This window comes from Aplidium turbinatum, chromosome 9 (assembly GCF_918807975.1).
Source record: "Aplidium turbinatum chromosome 9, kaAplTurb1.1, whole genome shotgun sequence".
Taxonomy (NCBI): domain Eukaryota; kingdom Metazoa; phylum Chordata; class Ascidiacea; order Aplousobranchia; family Polyclinidae; genus Aplidium; species Aplidium turbinatum.
In genome coordinates, this window is record NC_137480.1 from 13,406,247 (window position 1) to 13,424,767 (window position 18,521).

General features: G+C 36.1%; 1 protein-coding gene across 3 annotated transcripts; it reads left to right on the top strand.

The window, feature by feature from the left end:
- The first annotated feature begins 1,914 nt into the window (after positions 1-1,914).
- LOC145777076 (gap junction gamma-1 protein-like) lies at positions 1,915-18,421 on the top strand. Of its 3 annotated transcripts, none has more exons than XR_014290313.1 (10): positions 1,915-1,986; positions 3,837-3,927; positions 5,899-6,011; positions 6,336-6,470; positions 11,550-11,654; positions 12,192-12,299; positions 13,300-13,468; positions 14,691-14,815; positions 15,959-16,071; positions 16,394-16,410. XR_014290313.1 is itself a non-coding variant. In XM_082588364.1 (10 exons), exons 1-10 carry the CDS (start codon positions 1,954-1,956, stop codon positions 16,440-16,442), a joined length of 1,047 nt encoding a protein of 348 aa, XP_082444490.1. In that variant the 5' UTR covers positions 1,915-1,953; the 3' UTR covers positions 16,443-18,421. The 3 variants fall into 3 exon arrangements, 2 of the variants coding, with proteins under 2 accessions (XP_082444490.1, XP_082444489.1); XM_082588364.1 differs by having other exon boundaries at positions 13,300-13,464; positions 14,685-14,815; positions 15,959-16,075; positions 16,394-18,421; XM_082588363.1 differs by having other exon boundaries at positions 13,300-13,464; positions 14,685-14,815; positions 16,394-18,421.
- The last annotated feature ends 100 nt before the right edge of the window (positions 18,422-18,521 follow it).

Consider the following 18,521-nt stretch of genomic DNA (forward strand, 5'->3'; position numbering starts at 1 on the left):
GGGAGTAAAAATAAGTGTTTTCATGGTTTTCATTTTACTTTATCTCATTTTAGTTTTCATTTTATCTTGTACAATCGCTATAACTTTGTAAAGTGCGCTGTTGTAGAGATATGACATTTTAACAATATGAGTAGGACTTGATTTGTGCAACAGAAATTATTTTTGTGAAGAAAGCAGCGTTTTTCCGGGCTATAACTGTCAATTCTTGCTACAATCGGCTGCTGAGAAAGAAAGTTATTTTTGATTACTTTGCAGTTTGCACGCTTTGCAATCTGAAATAGGCCTATAAAATGAGAGAAGCTTCAAAGTCAGTGAAAAACAATGCTTACTATGATGAAATAATATAATAAAGCTCTTCGAAGTCTAGTTGGTCTGTTCCCAAGATATGGAGATACGCTTGTTAAATTTGCTAATCAAGGCAGCACTCCTGCTCGTTTGTCAGTTGTCAGTGATAAGTTATCTGAAGATTTTCGCTGAGGCTACTTTTTGAAACGTTATTTGGTAGGTCGTATAAAATTTCGTAGGTCAACACTTCGGTGAATGCAAGCTGAAGATTTTCGTAAACTACTGTTTATGTGTAGCATAGAAGCAAATAATCTCAGGAAAGGGCAGGTCTTAGTCTTTAGCAAACGAATAGCCTACGAGAAAATAGCTTGTTAGTAATAAATTTAGAAGGAAATTAAGTTTTGTTTTTACCAAAATTAATCTTTTTGATTCGAAAGGTTTTTAGCAATGTATTTAATGTGAAACGAAATTTAAACAAATAGAGTTTTCAGTTAAATTCAATTTTATTTTTTACTGCTGGCGCAAACATGCATGTAGGCTACACTGTACAGTGTACAGAATGGCAAAGTAAGCATACAAATTTGACTCCAGAAAAAGGGAAAGATGGCAAAACTCAAAGGTTTAAAATATTCATCGATAAAACAGTGTTACCACTATCTTAAAATTATACAGCCACCAAACCTAGAAGAAAGATAGAAAAAGTAAAACCCTTTTTTTTTTTAAATACAGTAGTCCTATTAACACTTGCAAGTGCAAGGGCAATTTAAAGTTTATTTCACAAAAAAACTAGACTATTACTTTTTCTTTACTTCATTACTTTTCAACACCAACCTTCAGGGTTAGGTGAGTGTTTCGGTTTGAAACTAATAAAGCAAAAGAAAAGTAGTCAAGACACAAAACAGCTAGTTCACTCTATATTTTTGGTCAATTCCAATTTATATATTTTTTATTTCAAACAATATTGTTTAGCTTTAGAACAACCTTACCGATTAGCTTAGCCTATTGGTGTTGCCAAAACACGTGGGATAGATGTTTGATTTACACATCAAAGGCTTGTCTTTTAAAACTATTCTTATGAAAGTCGGCGAAATGACTTCACTTTGTTCCTCACGTTCACCTTACAATTTATAAGTGTTTTTGTAAAGAAATTTTTCTACACACATGAAGTGTCCTGCCAAAGACACAGCCACATGCTCTTGAGAGGGTGTCAAATCGACACATGCAAGCACGGGACACAAAATTAAGCGCTGACAACTCCATTGAAAAGTAAAATTGCATTAAATTGTGGCTATCGAATAAGCATCGACGAGTAGAAAGCTTTTCGATGACAGGTGTAGGTAGACTAATCGAATAATCGCAGGTCTTCATGTACTCATGCAGTTGCACGCATGCAACAAAACCCATTTCTTACGTCGTAAATGAACTGGAGTGCTAATTTCTTTTCTAACCTTGCAGCCAACGTTTGAAAGATTTTTAAGGTATTTTTTTTGACGCCAGAGGAACAACTTTTTCTTTTTGTTGCTGTTTGCAAAAGGTTGATAGTTTAATCATGCCGTGAGAACATTGAACGCATTTGAGATGCCTTCAATTTGAGGCTAGGCAAATAATCTTCATGCTGTTTAGACTGAATCTGTTTGTAATTACTGTGATTTAAAAAGAGACTTCGAGATGTGGAACACATTGGAAAACATTTCTGAACAGGTTGGTGACATGATATAAAAAGTGTGGATTTCATTGTACACGAAACAGCACAATCTGCAGCGCTTCTGACGGAGTGCAAGACTTGCCTGAACTAACTGATAAACCAGTACAATGGTCGCTTGACACCTTTCCTAATATTTAACTAATCTAAGATTACTGCCATCGCAAACACAATGATCAAGACCCTTACTAAGCCTATCTCTTGTCTTAGTAGTCGCAAAGAAAAGGTTGATCACGATAACGAAGAAAAGATGATGAAGATTTTATTATTTACAGACGGCATTTGTTTAAAGAAAGAAAAAAAAAAAAAACGTCAGCCATATTGCTGAGGCAAAATTACGTTTTTCTCAAATAAATTTGATTAATTATCCCTACTGGCCATATGCTATTTTACGGTTGTGTATCACTCTTTTAAAAATAAGTTGTAATGATTGGTTTCATACTCGCTTAGTGTCGCTGACAATATTTTGAAGGATTGTACGCTAATTGCACGGTAAGCCAAGGAAACTCATCTTTATGACCTCCCTCAGACATAACACTCTTACCTTATCTTGACAAAGCCAACTGTTGCCGGTGGGAATCGAACCGGAATCCTGAGTTAGCGTCGGTCCTTTGTTTTCCTGTAACCAATGCTTATGAATGACATTTTGTTACCGTGCCTAAAGATTTTTTGTGTGTGAATTTTTTCTCTGATAAGAATTAGTTTTACACTGATTTACGTCAAAAAAACGTGGAAACGGAATCCGGTAAAATGAGTTAATTTTTTGACATTGCAAAATAAGAAATTTGTTTCTCGGCAGCCGATTGTGGCAAGAATTGACAGTGATAGACACCGTGTTCGCTGTACTGATGAGTGCTCAGTAGGGTGGCTCGTTTTTGAACTTTTTTTTTTAATTCTTTCGGGGTAGTGGGGAAATGGTGCCAATGAGTGAGAAAACGCTCATGACAAAATTTGAGATTCGTAAAAAATTGTCTTCAGCCTCCTCATGGGGCCCAAAAATCGAAAAATGGGGTCAAAAACGCATTTTTTTTCAAAAATATTTTTAGTTTGGGTAGATATAATATTGTTTAGATATATCTAATTAGCCTAAGAAAAAAAATTGGAGTCAATTGAACTATTCCTTCAGCTTCCTCACAGCTGCTGAAAATTTTCATTTTGGTAAAAATTTTGCATTTTTGTGGGTGGTTACATGATACATAATTGCGTTAGACATTTTGCCAGCTATAAAACGTCATTGTATTTCTCTTTATAGACCTGTCTTGAGGTGTTGCGTCATTTTTTAATGAAATTGGGTTAATTTGGTAGGAAAAAGTGACGTCTTTTATTTGAATTTACGTCACTGACGAAGTTTGTAGTTATGTAACCACAAACAAAATGCGAAATTTTCACCAAAATGAAAATTTTCAAAAGCTGTGAGGTAGCTGAAGGAATAGTTCAAATGACTTCAATTCTTTTTTAGGTTATTTAGATATATCTAAACAATTTTGTATCTACCCAAAGTAAAAATATTTTTGAAAAAAAATGCGTTTTTGACCCCATTTTTCGATTTTTGGGCCCCATGAGGAGGCTGAAGACAATTTGTTACGAATCTCAAATTTTGTCATGATTATTTTCTCACTCATTGGCACCATTTCCCCACTACCCCGAGAAAATTAAAAAAAAAAGTGCAAAAACGAGCCACCCTAGTGCTCAGCCTTGTGCTGATAGCCGGGAAGAACGCTCTTTTCAATACAATAAGAAATTTTGTTTTACTATGTAAAATGACAAAAATCTTCGCTGTATATCTTATCTTTGGCAGATACAGGATAACTGCACGACGCACGTCCGTAAATCATCTCTTTAAATTTAGGTCACCAAGTACAGTTCATTTCTTGGAAAATTGTGGTATGTATTGGTGTTTCTTTTTCGACTAATCGTCGTTGCAACTGTTGGAAATGCAGGTGAATTAATATAATTTATTCGGCAATAAATAGTTCATTTTGTTGATTTTTCTCGAATTCCTTTTTATTGCTTTACAACAGAGCGGAAAACCAAAACATTTCGTTCATCTTTTAGTGCTAACAACTATTTCGTGATTTGTAGAGCTTTGAATTTTAGCTAAGGAGCCATGGCAGGCAATGGGCAAGGAACCTGAATGCTTTGATGCATTTCTGCCTGCTGTGGTCTGTTGCACGCCATAGTGGAGGTCTTTATGCCAATAAACTAAAAGCGCCAGTAGACTTAAGCATGGACTTCTAAATAGTAGCATCTGGACTGAAAACGCTGTGACCAACAAAAGGCCAAACAGTTGGTACAACAGTTGGCCAACAGTGGGCCAACAGGGTTAGTTACTTGGCTGTTGGCCAACTGTTGTTCCAACTGTTTGGCCTTTTGTTGGTCACTGCGTTTCCAGTCCAGATGCTACTATTTAAAAGTCAGTCTTTCCGTGTTAACGACTTGTAAACCAGTATATAACCCAAAAATTTGGAAAATGAAGCATTTTTGTAACCTCGATCTTACAGTGTCAAATTGCAATGACTTGGTCTGATCTATTGTGGCCTACATGCATGGGCTATATCCAAGGGGGGGAGGGTGAGGGGGATGAGCAATGCAAAATCACCCCCCACTCATTTGGCTTTGAAAAGGTTTTGTGATATTTTATTGATCGAATCTTGAAAAAAAATTATTTCGGCTGTTATCACTTTTTTGATTTGGTAACCTTGAACTACGAGACAGGCGTTTACACTGTGGAGTTTTAACTTAGTTAAATGCTTACCCAAAGCTGCCATTTCCGAAACATAGTTTGTGGAACCATTTGGAAACCCTGTGCACGTTCATGAACAATGAAGCCGAAGCTGCAATGGGGGGTCTGGGGGGCGTAGCCCCCCAGAAGTTTAAATGACTATGATAATTTTAACCCACTGTCCAAAATCACCCCCCCCCCCCCGAATTCTAAAAGTGGATAGAGTAGAGCCCCTGCCTACATGCATTAGCTTTACATAACGTGGTTTAGCGTTCAGAGTGAGTTGCTTACTTTACTACTGGTTTTTCAATAATACGATCCTGGTTCGACACCCCATCTGAAGCTGGTTGTTGAAAGCACCACTCACCTTCATCCCTAAGGTGCTGTGGTAAATTGGATGGACGCAGTTACTGAAGTAAAGACGGTCGAGAGAAAAGAATTGGCCACCCTACTCTCGTTAGCTCCAAGACTTTGTGTGATGAAAACCCAGGGATTCATAGTATAGGGATCACCAACTCGGCTGAAAATCCGACAATCGGAGTGTAAAAGTGTTGCCAGATATTTTTTATATTTTTAGAAAAAATGTTATTTTGGCATTTTTAAAGAGTAGTGGTCGCCCAAAGCTTGTCCGTTTAAAACTAATCTGAAGTTTAAAGTTGCACAAGATTGAGTTAAAGTAATTTGTAGTTGTGTTACTTTGCAATAAGAATGTGCTGAATTTATGTGCAAAACTTAAATAAAACTTGCAGGTTTAAAAAAAATGATACTAACCAGTTAAGAACAAAAAAAATTGAGAAACTTAAAAATAGACCTCAGGAATAAAGAGCTTCATGTTTTAAGTGTTGAAGCCGGTAATTATTTTTCAAGTAATATGTATTATGTACAAGAGAGGTTAAATTTGCCAAAAATATGATAGTTTGATAAGTGAACAATAAAATTGTTTTAGATTAGTTTTAAAATATTTATTTAAGGGCAAGTTTTGGGCAACTACTACTTTAAAAATGCCAAAATAATATTTTTTTCTAAAAATATAAAAAATATCTGGCAACACTTTTACACTCCGATTGTCGGATTTCCAGCCGAGTTGGCGATCCCTATAGTATGAATCCCTGTGAAAACCTTATATTTTCATTACACATAGTTCAGTAACTTAATATGGGACCTTTACTTACTTCATTACGTTGTATAGTTTACAGCGACGAGCAATCTGCTTTCAAGTGTAGCGAGGATGTCGTTGGATGTACGAACATGTGTTACAATCAGTTTGCTAAAATCTCGCACATGAGATTTTGGGCTTTTCAGGTATTAGTAGAGGATATACGCCTTATGTCATTTCAAAAAATTAATATTTATTTGCGGGATAATTCATGATTCGTTGCATTTTATTTTAAACAAACCAGTCGACACGCAGAAGGAACGCAAGTCTACAATTTATTTTGCACTTCACTGTTAAGTTTGGTCTATGGTCTTTATGTAGCCTAGACCAAGTGGCTTTTATGACTTGTTTCAAGTCAGATTTTTAAAGTTTATATAATATGTTCACGTTAAGCAACTAGTGCAAATCACAACTTTAAAGTACTGTAGTTGCAAATATATTTATCAGCAATCTACTTTTTCCTCTTTCAGCTTCTTGCTGTTACCACTCCCACAGTATTTTTTCATTTCTATTCCACGCACGTATCTGGTGAAATTGAAAAATTGAAAAACTCTGAAGGTGACCTAAAGCAGATGGAAAATGGAGGTCGAGGCCGCTCAACTCTGGTAAAATAATACAGTAGAATTCGCCTATAGTGACACCTGAAGGGAACGCGGAAAAAGCGTCACTATAAGCGAAGTGTCGCTATAGACGAATGATGACGTCTTTGATAACGTCACTTGTGCAGTATCTGCGCATGCGCATCCCATGTTGGTTTAATTCAAACCTAGTCAGCAAATCAATCCTTTATGGTTCAACCTCTGCATACGTTAAATCAATGTAAAAAGATGGATTTTCTGGCTGGGAACTGGCGAATGCTGATAAGGACAAAATATGATTCTAACTTAAACTGGAAATACATCGTAAAGTGTCCTTATACGGAAAATTTTGAGCCCAAGGAACAGAAATGTGGTGTCACTGTAAGCAACGTGTTCTTATACACGAAGTCACCATAGGCGAAGTCATTTCTATGCAAAACATATGGTTTGCAAACGGGACTTTGCAACAGGTGTCACTATAGGCGAAGTGTCACTATAGCCAAAGTCACTACAGTATAGGCGAATTCTACTGTACAGTACTACAAACAATCGTTTTTACAATGTCTTTTAAACAAAACACGAAGCATAAATGAGTTTGAAATGATACTAGGTAGATCATATTCATCCGCACAAGTAAGCTTAGGTTGTGATTAGAGATGTAAATGCAAAAAAAAAACGAACCGTTTTTTTTTCAAAAAAAACTTGGGCCAAAAAAACACGCGTTTTTTGTTTTTTTGTTTTTTTTTCATATTTTTTACAATTTGCAGCTTAGTTTTATAATAATGCTCTTGAAAAACATTAAACTAGTAAAAATGGTTTTATGGTTGTGCTGAAATTCCTAAGTGTTTGTGCTTGGCAGCAGCATATGCTTTTTGCATAGTCCTACGTTGTTTCGCTTTCTTCTTCATTCTCAGGCATGTGTTGTGGCAGTAGACCTGACAAACATTGAATTAATGCAATTTGATACATGACATAATCAGTGGCGTACCGTGACCACTTTCACAGGGTGTTCAGTGACGGCAAAGCAACAGCGGGGGGTCTGGGGGCCTCCCGCAGAAATTTTTTAAAATTAACATTGAATTTGGTGCCTTCTGAGAGCATTTTCAGCACAAATTCTGAACATGAACAGAACTGACAAAAATAATGTTGTCGCAATGGAGAAGAATACAAAATAGATATTTATTTGACAGCGCCTATTGAATGAAAGACTTAATAATATCAAACATTAAGTTGCATTTCTAAAGTCACATACTTCAGTTCAGTTTTTATTTCCGACCATCAAAACGAACAATATTAGGCTACTTGCCATAACACAGCAGGAGTCTGAAAAAACGCGAAAGTTAAAGCGTGCTCGAGATGGAAATGATTTACTTCATGCAAGGATTAGGCACGGTCGCAACACCTTGAGAAATGTACAAGCGAATTAAAAACAAACAGGTGAAAGTTAAAACAAAAAACAATAGCAAAGCAACTCGATACCAAACAAGAAAAGAAAGTCGATTGCTATGTTGGTCGTCTGTACTTTTATCCGCCGTACTACTTAGTAAAAACGAAAATGTTTAACACCTCGACTACAGAAGGAAAATTCATCTATAGCATAATTCGATTCTTCTTGTTTGTGCAATAAATTTTTGAATTACATCGTCGTAGAAAGCTTGCTTTTGCTTCAGTTCTAGCAAAAGTTCCTTCTCTATTGAAAGAAAGCTGAGCGAGCTCAGTCTTTCTTGTCCTTGTGTGGAAATTACAAAACGATTAGATGTGTTGTTTTAGAATGGTGCATCAAAGATATTGGCTGTTGCCATAAGCTTTGTTGCAGATTCAGACAAGCTAGTCCTAATTTACTGGCACTTGGTGCATAAAAAACATTTTATCTTATCTTGTTTCCAACTCTGATCACCTCAAACTCTAATCCAGCAAGCTAAAACTTGCTATTGCCTGGGATTCCCCCAATGACGCGCCAAGGTGTTCAGATCAGCGAGTTCACAGCCTGGCTGACCTAAAACCATTGCTGTTTTCGCTGCCTTGTGACGTCATTTTTCTTAATTGTTTATTTTAAATAACACTCGCCAAGCTGTCAGTGCACACCCAGCTTAAAGGTAATGACCGAAAAAAATTAAAGGCAATGACCTCAAACGTTGGAGTATTAAAATTAGAAGGGGACGAGTTTTGCAATTGAAAAGAAAGCAATCAGCATGCAACAAGATGTTAGAATATCATGAAAGTAAAGAACATCGACAACCGATGGAAGTTTTCTTTTTTTCTGGATTTCTTGGGGTGTTCAGTGCACACCTTGAACACCCTGAATATACGCCACTGGGTCACATAATGTAGATGAGTTAATTTCTTTTTCCTTTTATGGAAGTTAGCCTACGATGTTAGTATACCGGGACTGGTTATTCTTGTACACACTCAATGGGCTGACGAAATTTTGGCAAAAACAAGATGGCAGTATTCAGAACACACATTACCTTGTTTGTGGTAATTTATTAATGCAAGCTATTGCCAATAGCTTGTTTAAACATGTTTTTTAACTGATAGCTTAACAACTATGTAGTATATGCTTTATAAATGTTGAAACAGAAGTATTCTTTTCGTGTGTTGTAACTTGTAAGGTCTTAAACACTTTGTCATTGATGCTTCTTGCAGGTCATTTGTGACATAATGCAAGAGATCTTATCACTGATATTTTTAGCTGTCAAAAGTAGCCTAAATGCATGTGTCAGAAAAGGTTTAGGTTAATGTTCCTTTCAAATGCCCACCACCCATGTTGACTAGCCTATTGCTAGTAACTACCAACCCTGAATGAAGAAATTTTCCCTTTAAAGTGGAGTTTTTCAGCACTGCTCAGTGTTCACATAGTGAATAAATGCTTCATAACACTTTTCCTGACAATCAATCAATCATTTTATTTTTCGTCATTAACGCGTCCGGGACGAAAAAGATACTAACTACAAAAATCGATATAAACCTACCAGCACGTTAACGAACGGGAAAAGGTGGCAAAACCTTGAAAGGTTTAAAACGTGCCTGAATGAAAAATTATGTAGTAGGCTATATATCAGTAGTTAGCACGGCCACAAAACCCAAAAAAACAAATAGCAAAAAATAAAACAAAAACAGAGAGAAGCACACATGTAGTAATGAATGACAGCCTAATGAAAAGTGTTGTGGATTGAATTTGCCAGTTCCAATATTGATGTGGATGAGCAGTCATAATAATAATAATAGGATGGAGAAAGAAAACCGGACATAAAAGAAACCCATCCTCAGGCAAAAACCCGTTTCAATGTGGCCCAGGAAAGCAGGTGTTGAGCTCTTTCCACGGTTAGACTGCACATCACACAGTAGCCTAAGACGATTGAGGTTTGATATCCAGTTTAAGTTATTGTTTCTTGTCCTGGTGGGTGATGAAATATACAAGTATAAAGTTTTACTCATATTCCCGCAATGCAGGATAAAAATACATAACGAACATCAAAGATGAAAACTTATTTTATTTGGAAACTAGGCCTACTACTTTTAAAGATAAAAAGAAATTGACCTCTTATCGTTACGCACCAATAAAACCATGATGCGCAACTTAAAAAAAACAAATTTTTATTGGGTCGAGGAAAGATTGACGAAAAGTTTGGCAAAAACAGAAAAGTGCTAAAGTCTCAAAGTCCTGCAAACTAGTTCAAATTGGATGGATTAAGTGCAACCATACTTCTTTTAAACATGCCTATGACAGCACAATATTCGGTGTGATTAAGGGAAAACAAACATGACTATGACATCACAAAGAAGTATTGAACCTCTTCAGGGAAAATAAAAAAACATCAAAATGTTTTCATCTTTTACTACATTTAAATATGATTTGGGCTAAAAGTTGGGACTTTAGCACTACACTGCTTTTGCCAAACTTTTCATCAATCTTTCCTCTACCCAATTAAAAAAAAAAATTTTTTTTTGAAGTTAGCACGCATCATGGTTTTATCGGTGCGTAACGACAAGAAGTTAATTTCTGTTTATCTCAAAAAGTAGTAGCCAAAACTTGTTTTAATGTTCATAAACAGATAGCCCACCCAAAAAACATGGGGGTAGAGCTAAAGATTATCCAAATATGTTGAGCGGTTCTTGAGATATTGCCGTTTTTCTATTGCTCCTTACCTATGAAGCCACCTAGTGGCTAAGGTTATTTCACTTATAACTCGAGAACCGCTTGTGAGGTTTTCATCAAGTTTGCACCAAATGCACATCAACTGGAACAACTTCTGGACGTTGTACTGGAAAAGGTGTGGTGTGCTGGTCAAAAGTGCCTTTGTGAAGCAGAGAAACAGGACACACTGGCCACCAGGTCCTAACATGCCCATTTAACCAAAATCCCAGGTGGCTTCGAAACTGTACACGAGTGTGGTACTGCATTTAACAATTGGCTGGACCAAATTACAGACAATACTTGAGATGTGCCAACCATAGGACACTGTTACTACTATTTGAGACGATGAGAAATCTTTATGGCTCGTGTGTTAAGACTTGAGATCTACAAAATTGCAATGAAACAATATACCAGACATATAGTCTGATTTGAAATAAGTTATACGAGTTATGAGACTGTTTTTTTGTTGAAAGAGACGCTATTGCAATGAGTTTACCCTAATTGCTGCATATTGTGACATTTAATGTCAAAATAGGTAAAAAAAACAAAAAAACGAATAAAAAACAAAAAAACGACAAAAAACAAAAAAACGAGCTCGTTTTTTTTTAAAAACAAAAAAAAACGTTTTTTTACATCTCTAGTTGTGATGTGCTTGTAACTTTGCCGTATAATGAAAATTTGTGCAGTTGCTTAAACTATGATTGTCATACTACGGGTTAAAAAAAGATATTTATGATTAAAAAGTCATAACAGGCGTGCAGTGTACAGTATAGTGGAGTAGACCGTAATGAAAGCACCGGAAATTTGTGAGGTTGTCCTTGAAAAAGCTTGTAGCCTACTTTGTAATTGCCGGAAGTTGTCTTTTTATTATGATCTTTTTTTAATTGCAATTTTGGTTTAACATCTTACCATCTTAAACTTCAAAAAGTAAAAATAAACCACTCTAATTTTTGCATGTTGCAATGCAGGCGACGTCAATGTCTGAAGGAGATGTATTGAAAATGACCAAAAGGATGAAGAGCGTTGGAGAGGTCAAAGTTCGTAAGATATACTCCAACAACGAGTTGAAAGAGGTAGCAGAGTGCAAGTTCAGAACACTGAATATTTAAAACTACCTAATGATTTATCTCAAATCTTTAGTCAAGCCTTTTTAAATACGAGATTTTTTTGAACGATAGATGAATCGAAATCAATTGATAGCGCTACTGTAGGCTACTGTATATCATTGAACTAACTTAAGTCAGTATACTTATAAATATCCTTTTTTTGACGACGTGTTTGTTTATTCTTCCGTTGATACAAACCATATACTTAAGAGTAATGTTGACAAGGGGGGTCCTAGCCTAGGGAAACTCTTTGACCAGGGCCCGAGATGATTTTAGGGAACCGTAATTATTCCACGGGGCCTGAGCACTTGAATAAACTACTGTATATTATCGTTTGCATATAGTCTACTTTAAGTATTGTTTGGGTACGCTTTTCTTAGAAGTAGGTTATCTTGATTTAGTGCCCGAGAATCTCATTGGTACCGGGGCCAAATTATCCGCTCAATCGCCTTGGATACGAATGAATAGTTTTTCTTAACATTTACTTGCTTGTTTTATTTCCAGATTCCATATACCAACAAGATTAAACGGGCGTATTTCCTGAGCACCATACTTCGAATTGTGATTGAAGGAATTTTTATGTACCTCGCCTACTTAACTTTCGAAAGGCTGGTGAGATCATATTCAAATAGTTAAGCCTAACATTTCTACAAACAACATTGACTTGACTAACATTTTACAAAAACTGTGAAAAAAATCAACCTGGACAGGTTTTTTAAATTGAAGAAAAAAAAGATATGATGTGGTTTTTCACTTGGCTTGTCAAAACGTTAGCTCGTTTATCCAAACAATCTGCGCTACTATATGGCTTGCTCGGAATGTTTCCCCAAGAAGGCCCTTTCTGCATCAGTTCTGCAGTAACTGTAGTTTTGAGAAATTCCAAGTTTAAAAACCCCCAGTTTTGACACTGGTTGGACAGGAAAGTTTGAAGTATAAATCTCATTGTGTAAGGCAAACACATATGTGGACTTGACCGTGAAATCTTTATTTTAGCGGAAGATGGGTTATTTTCGAGTTGTCGTTTTCATTTCTTAAGCCTTAATTTTTTCATTGAGGATAGGGTATGGACGGGTGGTAGAATTTTCTTGTCTTCAACCTGGTATGTGTAGCTTAATACTTGTCTATAAGAAGAGAGAATATTTTTTATCACATTTTTTCTTTAGCTTTTCTGCTTGGCAGTTAACATATTTTCTGATGTCTGGTGCTGCAATGTCTGCAAACAGGCAAAGCTTGTTGGTAGTTGTCGTTGTCGGATACCCATATATTAAGGCGACAAGAATAGTTGAGCTTCGAGGCTTTTTAGAGTGACAAGACCTGTCCTAGACATGGCATGCATATTGCATATTCTGCCATTAGCACAGAGCCAACGCTATTTTTCTGAGAGTTTTTGGGTTAGTGCCCCATCCAAAGTATGGTAAGCTTCCTCATGTCATTGTTCCTGGTGTTAACTTTAGCTTATTGTGTTGATGAGATAGGGTTATCATGGGTACATGGGGTTAAACAACACAAACGGTCCGGTGTATGATAGTGGCTATACGCTCAAACTACATCTTTACAAAGCAAAACATCTGAGATCAATACAGCGCTATATAAAATCTCACAATTATTGTAGGAATCTCAATGCGTCAATTGCATTCAAGCCCTTAGCTTCATTTGGCTAACTGTGCCGGGATCTTATCACTGCGAAGGTGTGGATCGAGGCACACGAGAAGCTTGCAGTCAGCATATAGACTACGATGGGAATGGTTTCGTTCCATGCTTTGTGTCTCGCCCTTTCGTAAGTAAAGTAGGCTACATTGTTACTGAAATATCGAAACTAGATTTAACACTTACTGTAACAAGTCATAAACCGTTTTCATCAGTAAGTCTTCGCCACGTATGTAGCCTACGTTTGTTCTCACTGCAATAAGCACATTTCTAAAAGGATCACTGTGAGGAAGATGTTTTTACAATTGAGGCGTAGCCTGATCTTTGAAATTGCTCGAATGGACGCTTCAGGTTAGGTTAAGGCAGTAGTTCTCAAACTGTGCGTCGCGACGCCCTGGTGCGTCGTTTCACTTTTCCAAGGGCGTCGCAGAATAGTTCCGTTTCTAGGCTGAACTCAGTTTAAGATTATAAAAATGAGGTTAACCCTTTGATGATTGCTGGGACACATGTGTCCATGCACTTAGCTATTACACCGCAATTAACTAAAAAATTTGCCACTGCTGATACCCTAACGCAGTATTGGATGTCTATCCTTCAAAAAAAATTGCTGACTCTGAATCATTTTTCTTGGTATTATTTCAGTTTGAAAACAGTGAAGAGTTGAGGTTACAAGTGCGTTTTTTTCCCTTCAAATTTGCGAAGCATATTTATTAGTTATTACATTTGTCCAAGCTCGAGTCGAAATTTGCAAAATACTTCCCGGAAAATTTTTTAAACTACGAATGGATTCGTGATCCTTTCGTGGTAGAAAATCCGGCAAATTTTTGGATTCAATGAATGACGATTATCTAGGTTTGGTGAAAGAAAGCACTGCAAATTATTATCCCATTCGCCACGTCGTATTTATGTGAAGCAGGATTTTCTGCCTTGGCGGTGATAAAACGAAATATCGATCACGAATAAACAGTGAAAGAAAAATGCGTGTGGCAATTTCAAAAATTCTCCCTAGATTCAATGAACTTTGTGAAAACAAACAAGCCCACACGTCACATAATATAATATGCATTGTTTTTTGTTGTTGTATCAATAAACAAAACTTTAATAATAAGTTTCTTCATTTACTTTTATTTGCTGGTGCGTCGCAAGTCAAGAAAACTTTTCCAGAGGCGTCGCAACAAAAAAAAGTTTGAGAACCACTGGGTTAAGGAACTGTCTTTACGGAAAAAATGAATCTAAACGGATGTCTACTTGTAGTGATTCAGCAATTTTGCTAAAGTTTACATCATTTTTGTTTTGATTTGTTAAATTGCCAAAAATTTTTTAAAGCTGCGACTTTGATGTTTATTTTAGGAAAAGTCGATCTTTTTAAGATACATGATGATACTGAGTGCTGCTTGTTTTGTGATAAGCGTTCTAGAATTGTTTGTTTTGTCTTTTCGAAAACTCCGGAAGGTGTGGATTGCGCAACAAAAAGTTAAAAGGTAAATGATAGAACAGTGCAACAGTTGTGCGAACGACAATTCATGATGTGACAGGGAATTTAGAAGATTGAGATTTTGAAGGGTAATCTACCAAATACGCTGCGTATCTATGTATTGTTGTTTGACCTACTGTCGCACTTTTCCTGGGTTAGTGGTGGCACTGGTGATGGTAAATGTAAGTTTAGAAAGAACAAAAATGGAGTAGCCATGTTATTGACAGGAGAGTGAAATTAAAAACACTCCAAGAAGATACAGTGGAGTACGCCACAATTGAGTCTTGTCATTTTAGTTTGTTTTTACTTTTGAGCATCACAAGGAAAACTATATGTGCTTTAACATAACAGACTTTGAAAATCGATAGAGACCTGAGTGTGGAATTGGGCGAAAAATATAGCCTACGACTCCGACTCCTAGGTTAATAACTGGCTGACGGCTTTAGTGTTGCCAGATTCTTTATGTCTTGTCTTTTTCATTTTTTAAAATTTAATTTTACTTAAGTTGTGATAGAAATTGCAACCAATGGCTTTCACAAACAAACCCTTATATTTTCTGGTATAGGTTTATAGCGTAATACTGTGAACAAGAGATAATATTTGAAAAAAAGATTGCAAACAAAATTTTTATTTTTTATTGTTTTGCCACAAGCCGAGTTTGAGTCGGTCTTTTTTAACGACTGATTGAGTTTCGCTTTTAGCAGCATGATCGTTGCTTACTTCACAAGGTAGATTTAAACGATCTGTCTTAGCCTGATGCTGCGAGTTTGCTGTGGCAATAGTAAGTTACGCTAGCTTACGGAACTGTGTTCCGTAAGCTAGCGCAACTTACTATTGCCACAGCAAACTCGCAGCATTTTTTAACGACTCCGGACACGCCAAATTCCCTCCGTCTCCTTACTCCACAGCCCTAGTAAAAACAACAAAGTCTTTGATGATCCTGGTGCAAAATAGGCTTTAAGCACTAGCTATTTTTACCAGACATTCATAACACTCTTATCACGTAGAAACAGCAGTTTCTAAAGAGGCCCTTTTTCTAACATATGTAGCAGCCTACCGTGATTATCTATCATCATCTGTAGTTATCATAATCAGTGTTGAATGTATAGTCAGAAGGTTCATTCAGGAAACGTCTTCTATGCTTTGTTAGACGCCGTTGCAGCGAACAGGGGTCTGTCTTTTGTTCTCCCACGCCTACTGCTCCTAAACATTATGAAGATAACTTTTATCCGAGCATGGCTGTTCCTGTGAAAATTGGAAACAGTGAGTATGTATTTTGTTGGCATTTTGTTAGTCGTTTATTAATTTGTTTTTGAACGGCATAGCTTATTCTTTTGTTGAAGGTGGCTGCTTGACTAGAAGACCTTCCAGGTCACTTGGCAGCCACCCGTTGCAGTATCCACACATTCTACGTGATTGTTTGTATTATTTAACTTTGCTTAAAGAATGTGTGTATTTATACTCGCAACAAAATAAATGCCAATTAATCTTAAATATTCCTGTTATTTTTGTTGCTGCGCACTACTTGAAAAATAGCTCGTAGAGCTACTAACATCCATTGCGCTGTGTCTTGTTTTGTTTACAGAAGGAAGTCAAAAGAACTCAGTGCAAAGAAGTCTTTCCAGCAGCAGTGATGAAAAAGACGATATTTCAATAGATACTTCGGTCAAAAGTTATGTTTAGTATTCCCATGCATACTATTACATAGCTTCATTTTACTATTTTGATTTTGTGACAAAATTTAATTGTACTGCAGTTAGATAAAGATATAATTTACAGGATGCTGCTGGATATCAAATTCTTTTCGAAAGACTGTTTATAGTTTTTTTTTTTTAATTGCTGTTCATGAATCTCGCTCAACAAAGGGTAGTCAAAGATCCTAAAGTCTTCAGTTTTCACTGTTCTGAGATGAAACAAGCTAAATCGGATTTTTCAACGTTTACAGACGTTGAGACATCGAGGAATTTCAATCACATGGAACAAAAATTTGCTTATGCACAAATATTCTAGGATTGTTAAATATAACTCGTTTTTATCGACTTCTGCCGATAAATTTGCCATAAATAGTAAGTACGTTTGTAACTCGACCAATATCATGGTCTATTTTGCTTCTTTCAATTTAATTCTGTTGTACAAATAGGGATGTCACTTTTTCATTATTTTTAATTTTATTGTTGAAAGAAATAGAGCATTCAAAATATGAACCTTGAGATGAATCGTTAATGGTAAGCAGGCTGTTAATTTTGTAAAAAAAAACGTTCGTTTGTAAAAAAAATATTTTTTCTGTGCATGACTATTGACTACGCATATTCAATTGTTAGAGCGATTGCAAGCTTAATCCAAGCACCTTTCCCATATTTTCGTCATCACTAGATTTTTCGGTATCATGCAAAATGCAATGCATTGCTCGTCAGCTGTGATACGTATAGTCGTAGGCTTTACGGCAGAAATTCAAAATTTTGAAATTTCTGCTTTTATCAACTAGGCTACCTTTCCATTCTTTCTGCGTTCTGCTTAATTTTGAAGTCATTGAGATCTACTGTAAATCGTTGTCTTGGTGCCATGGCTTTCGTTTGCATTTCTTGATATCCGATTGTATCTTTGCGATTCTTTCATTTGTGCATACACCAGCTTTCATCATCATGACCATAAAGGCTTACAAATAAAAGATGAAAAGTGCTACTGCTTTGATTTTACCAAGTTTCTTTGAAACTATATTATGTAGAGTCAGGGATTGGAAACTCTGTGGAACTGAAAACACTTTTATACACCAGTAGGGTCACTGCTCTTTGCATCGCTGTGATAAAGGTTTACATAAGTTGACCTTAAAAAATAGCAAGTAGTAAACAGAAAAGAAAAAGTGTAACAATCAATGCACCTGCTGTAAACTGTAAAGTATACCGTACACTTGCCTTGTTTGTTTCATGTGTTTGCATTCCATTTGTGCAATCCTGTCGTATTTCGTTTGCTGCTAAATAGGCTAAGTTCAAAACCGAGTATTAGTTTTAGTTCTTATGACAACTTAAACGTATTGATTTCGTACTGGGTTGGTCTGTGAATAAGTTTATCATAAAAGCCTACGACAACACATTTCACTGATAGTTGAACACTCCTCGTTTACTTCTGCTGATCCGGTTTGCAATACGCAAAATGCTAAAGAACAACAGGGAATTTTTGGATTCTTTGCATGCATTTATTTTTGATTTTTAGGTTCGTGGTTTTAAACTTTTATACATCAAATAAGTTTTGATGTTAGTGAAGGCTACATTTTATATTGTTATTGCGAAATTGAATTTTATACATTCTTTAGTTGATACAAACAGTGTTTTAGTTTAATAATTTTTCTGTAGTCATAGTAATATGTTGAGTTGTTGACCCTACTGATGTATAGCACTGAAAAGAGTTTCCAATCCCGTAGTTATAGATATCCCTAAGTAGAGTATAGGCTATGGCGCCCTAACTCATGAACGATAAAGTTTTCAAGTTTTTAAATACAAATTCTCAAAAAATAATTTCGTTACAGCAATTTGATGCTTAGTTGTTGTTCATCTTTTACCTGAAAAAAAAAATTGCTTAAATTTGTTGTTTCACAATAAAACAAAAGCTTAACCAAGCTTCTTCAGATCTCTATGTCTACTTCTAGTCTTCGCCACGGCGATCATTCCGCTAGTTTATTTTTGATAATTTAATACAATCCGAACCTAAACACGGCA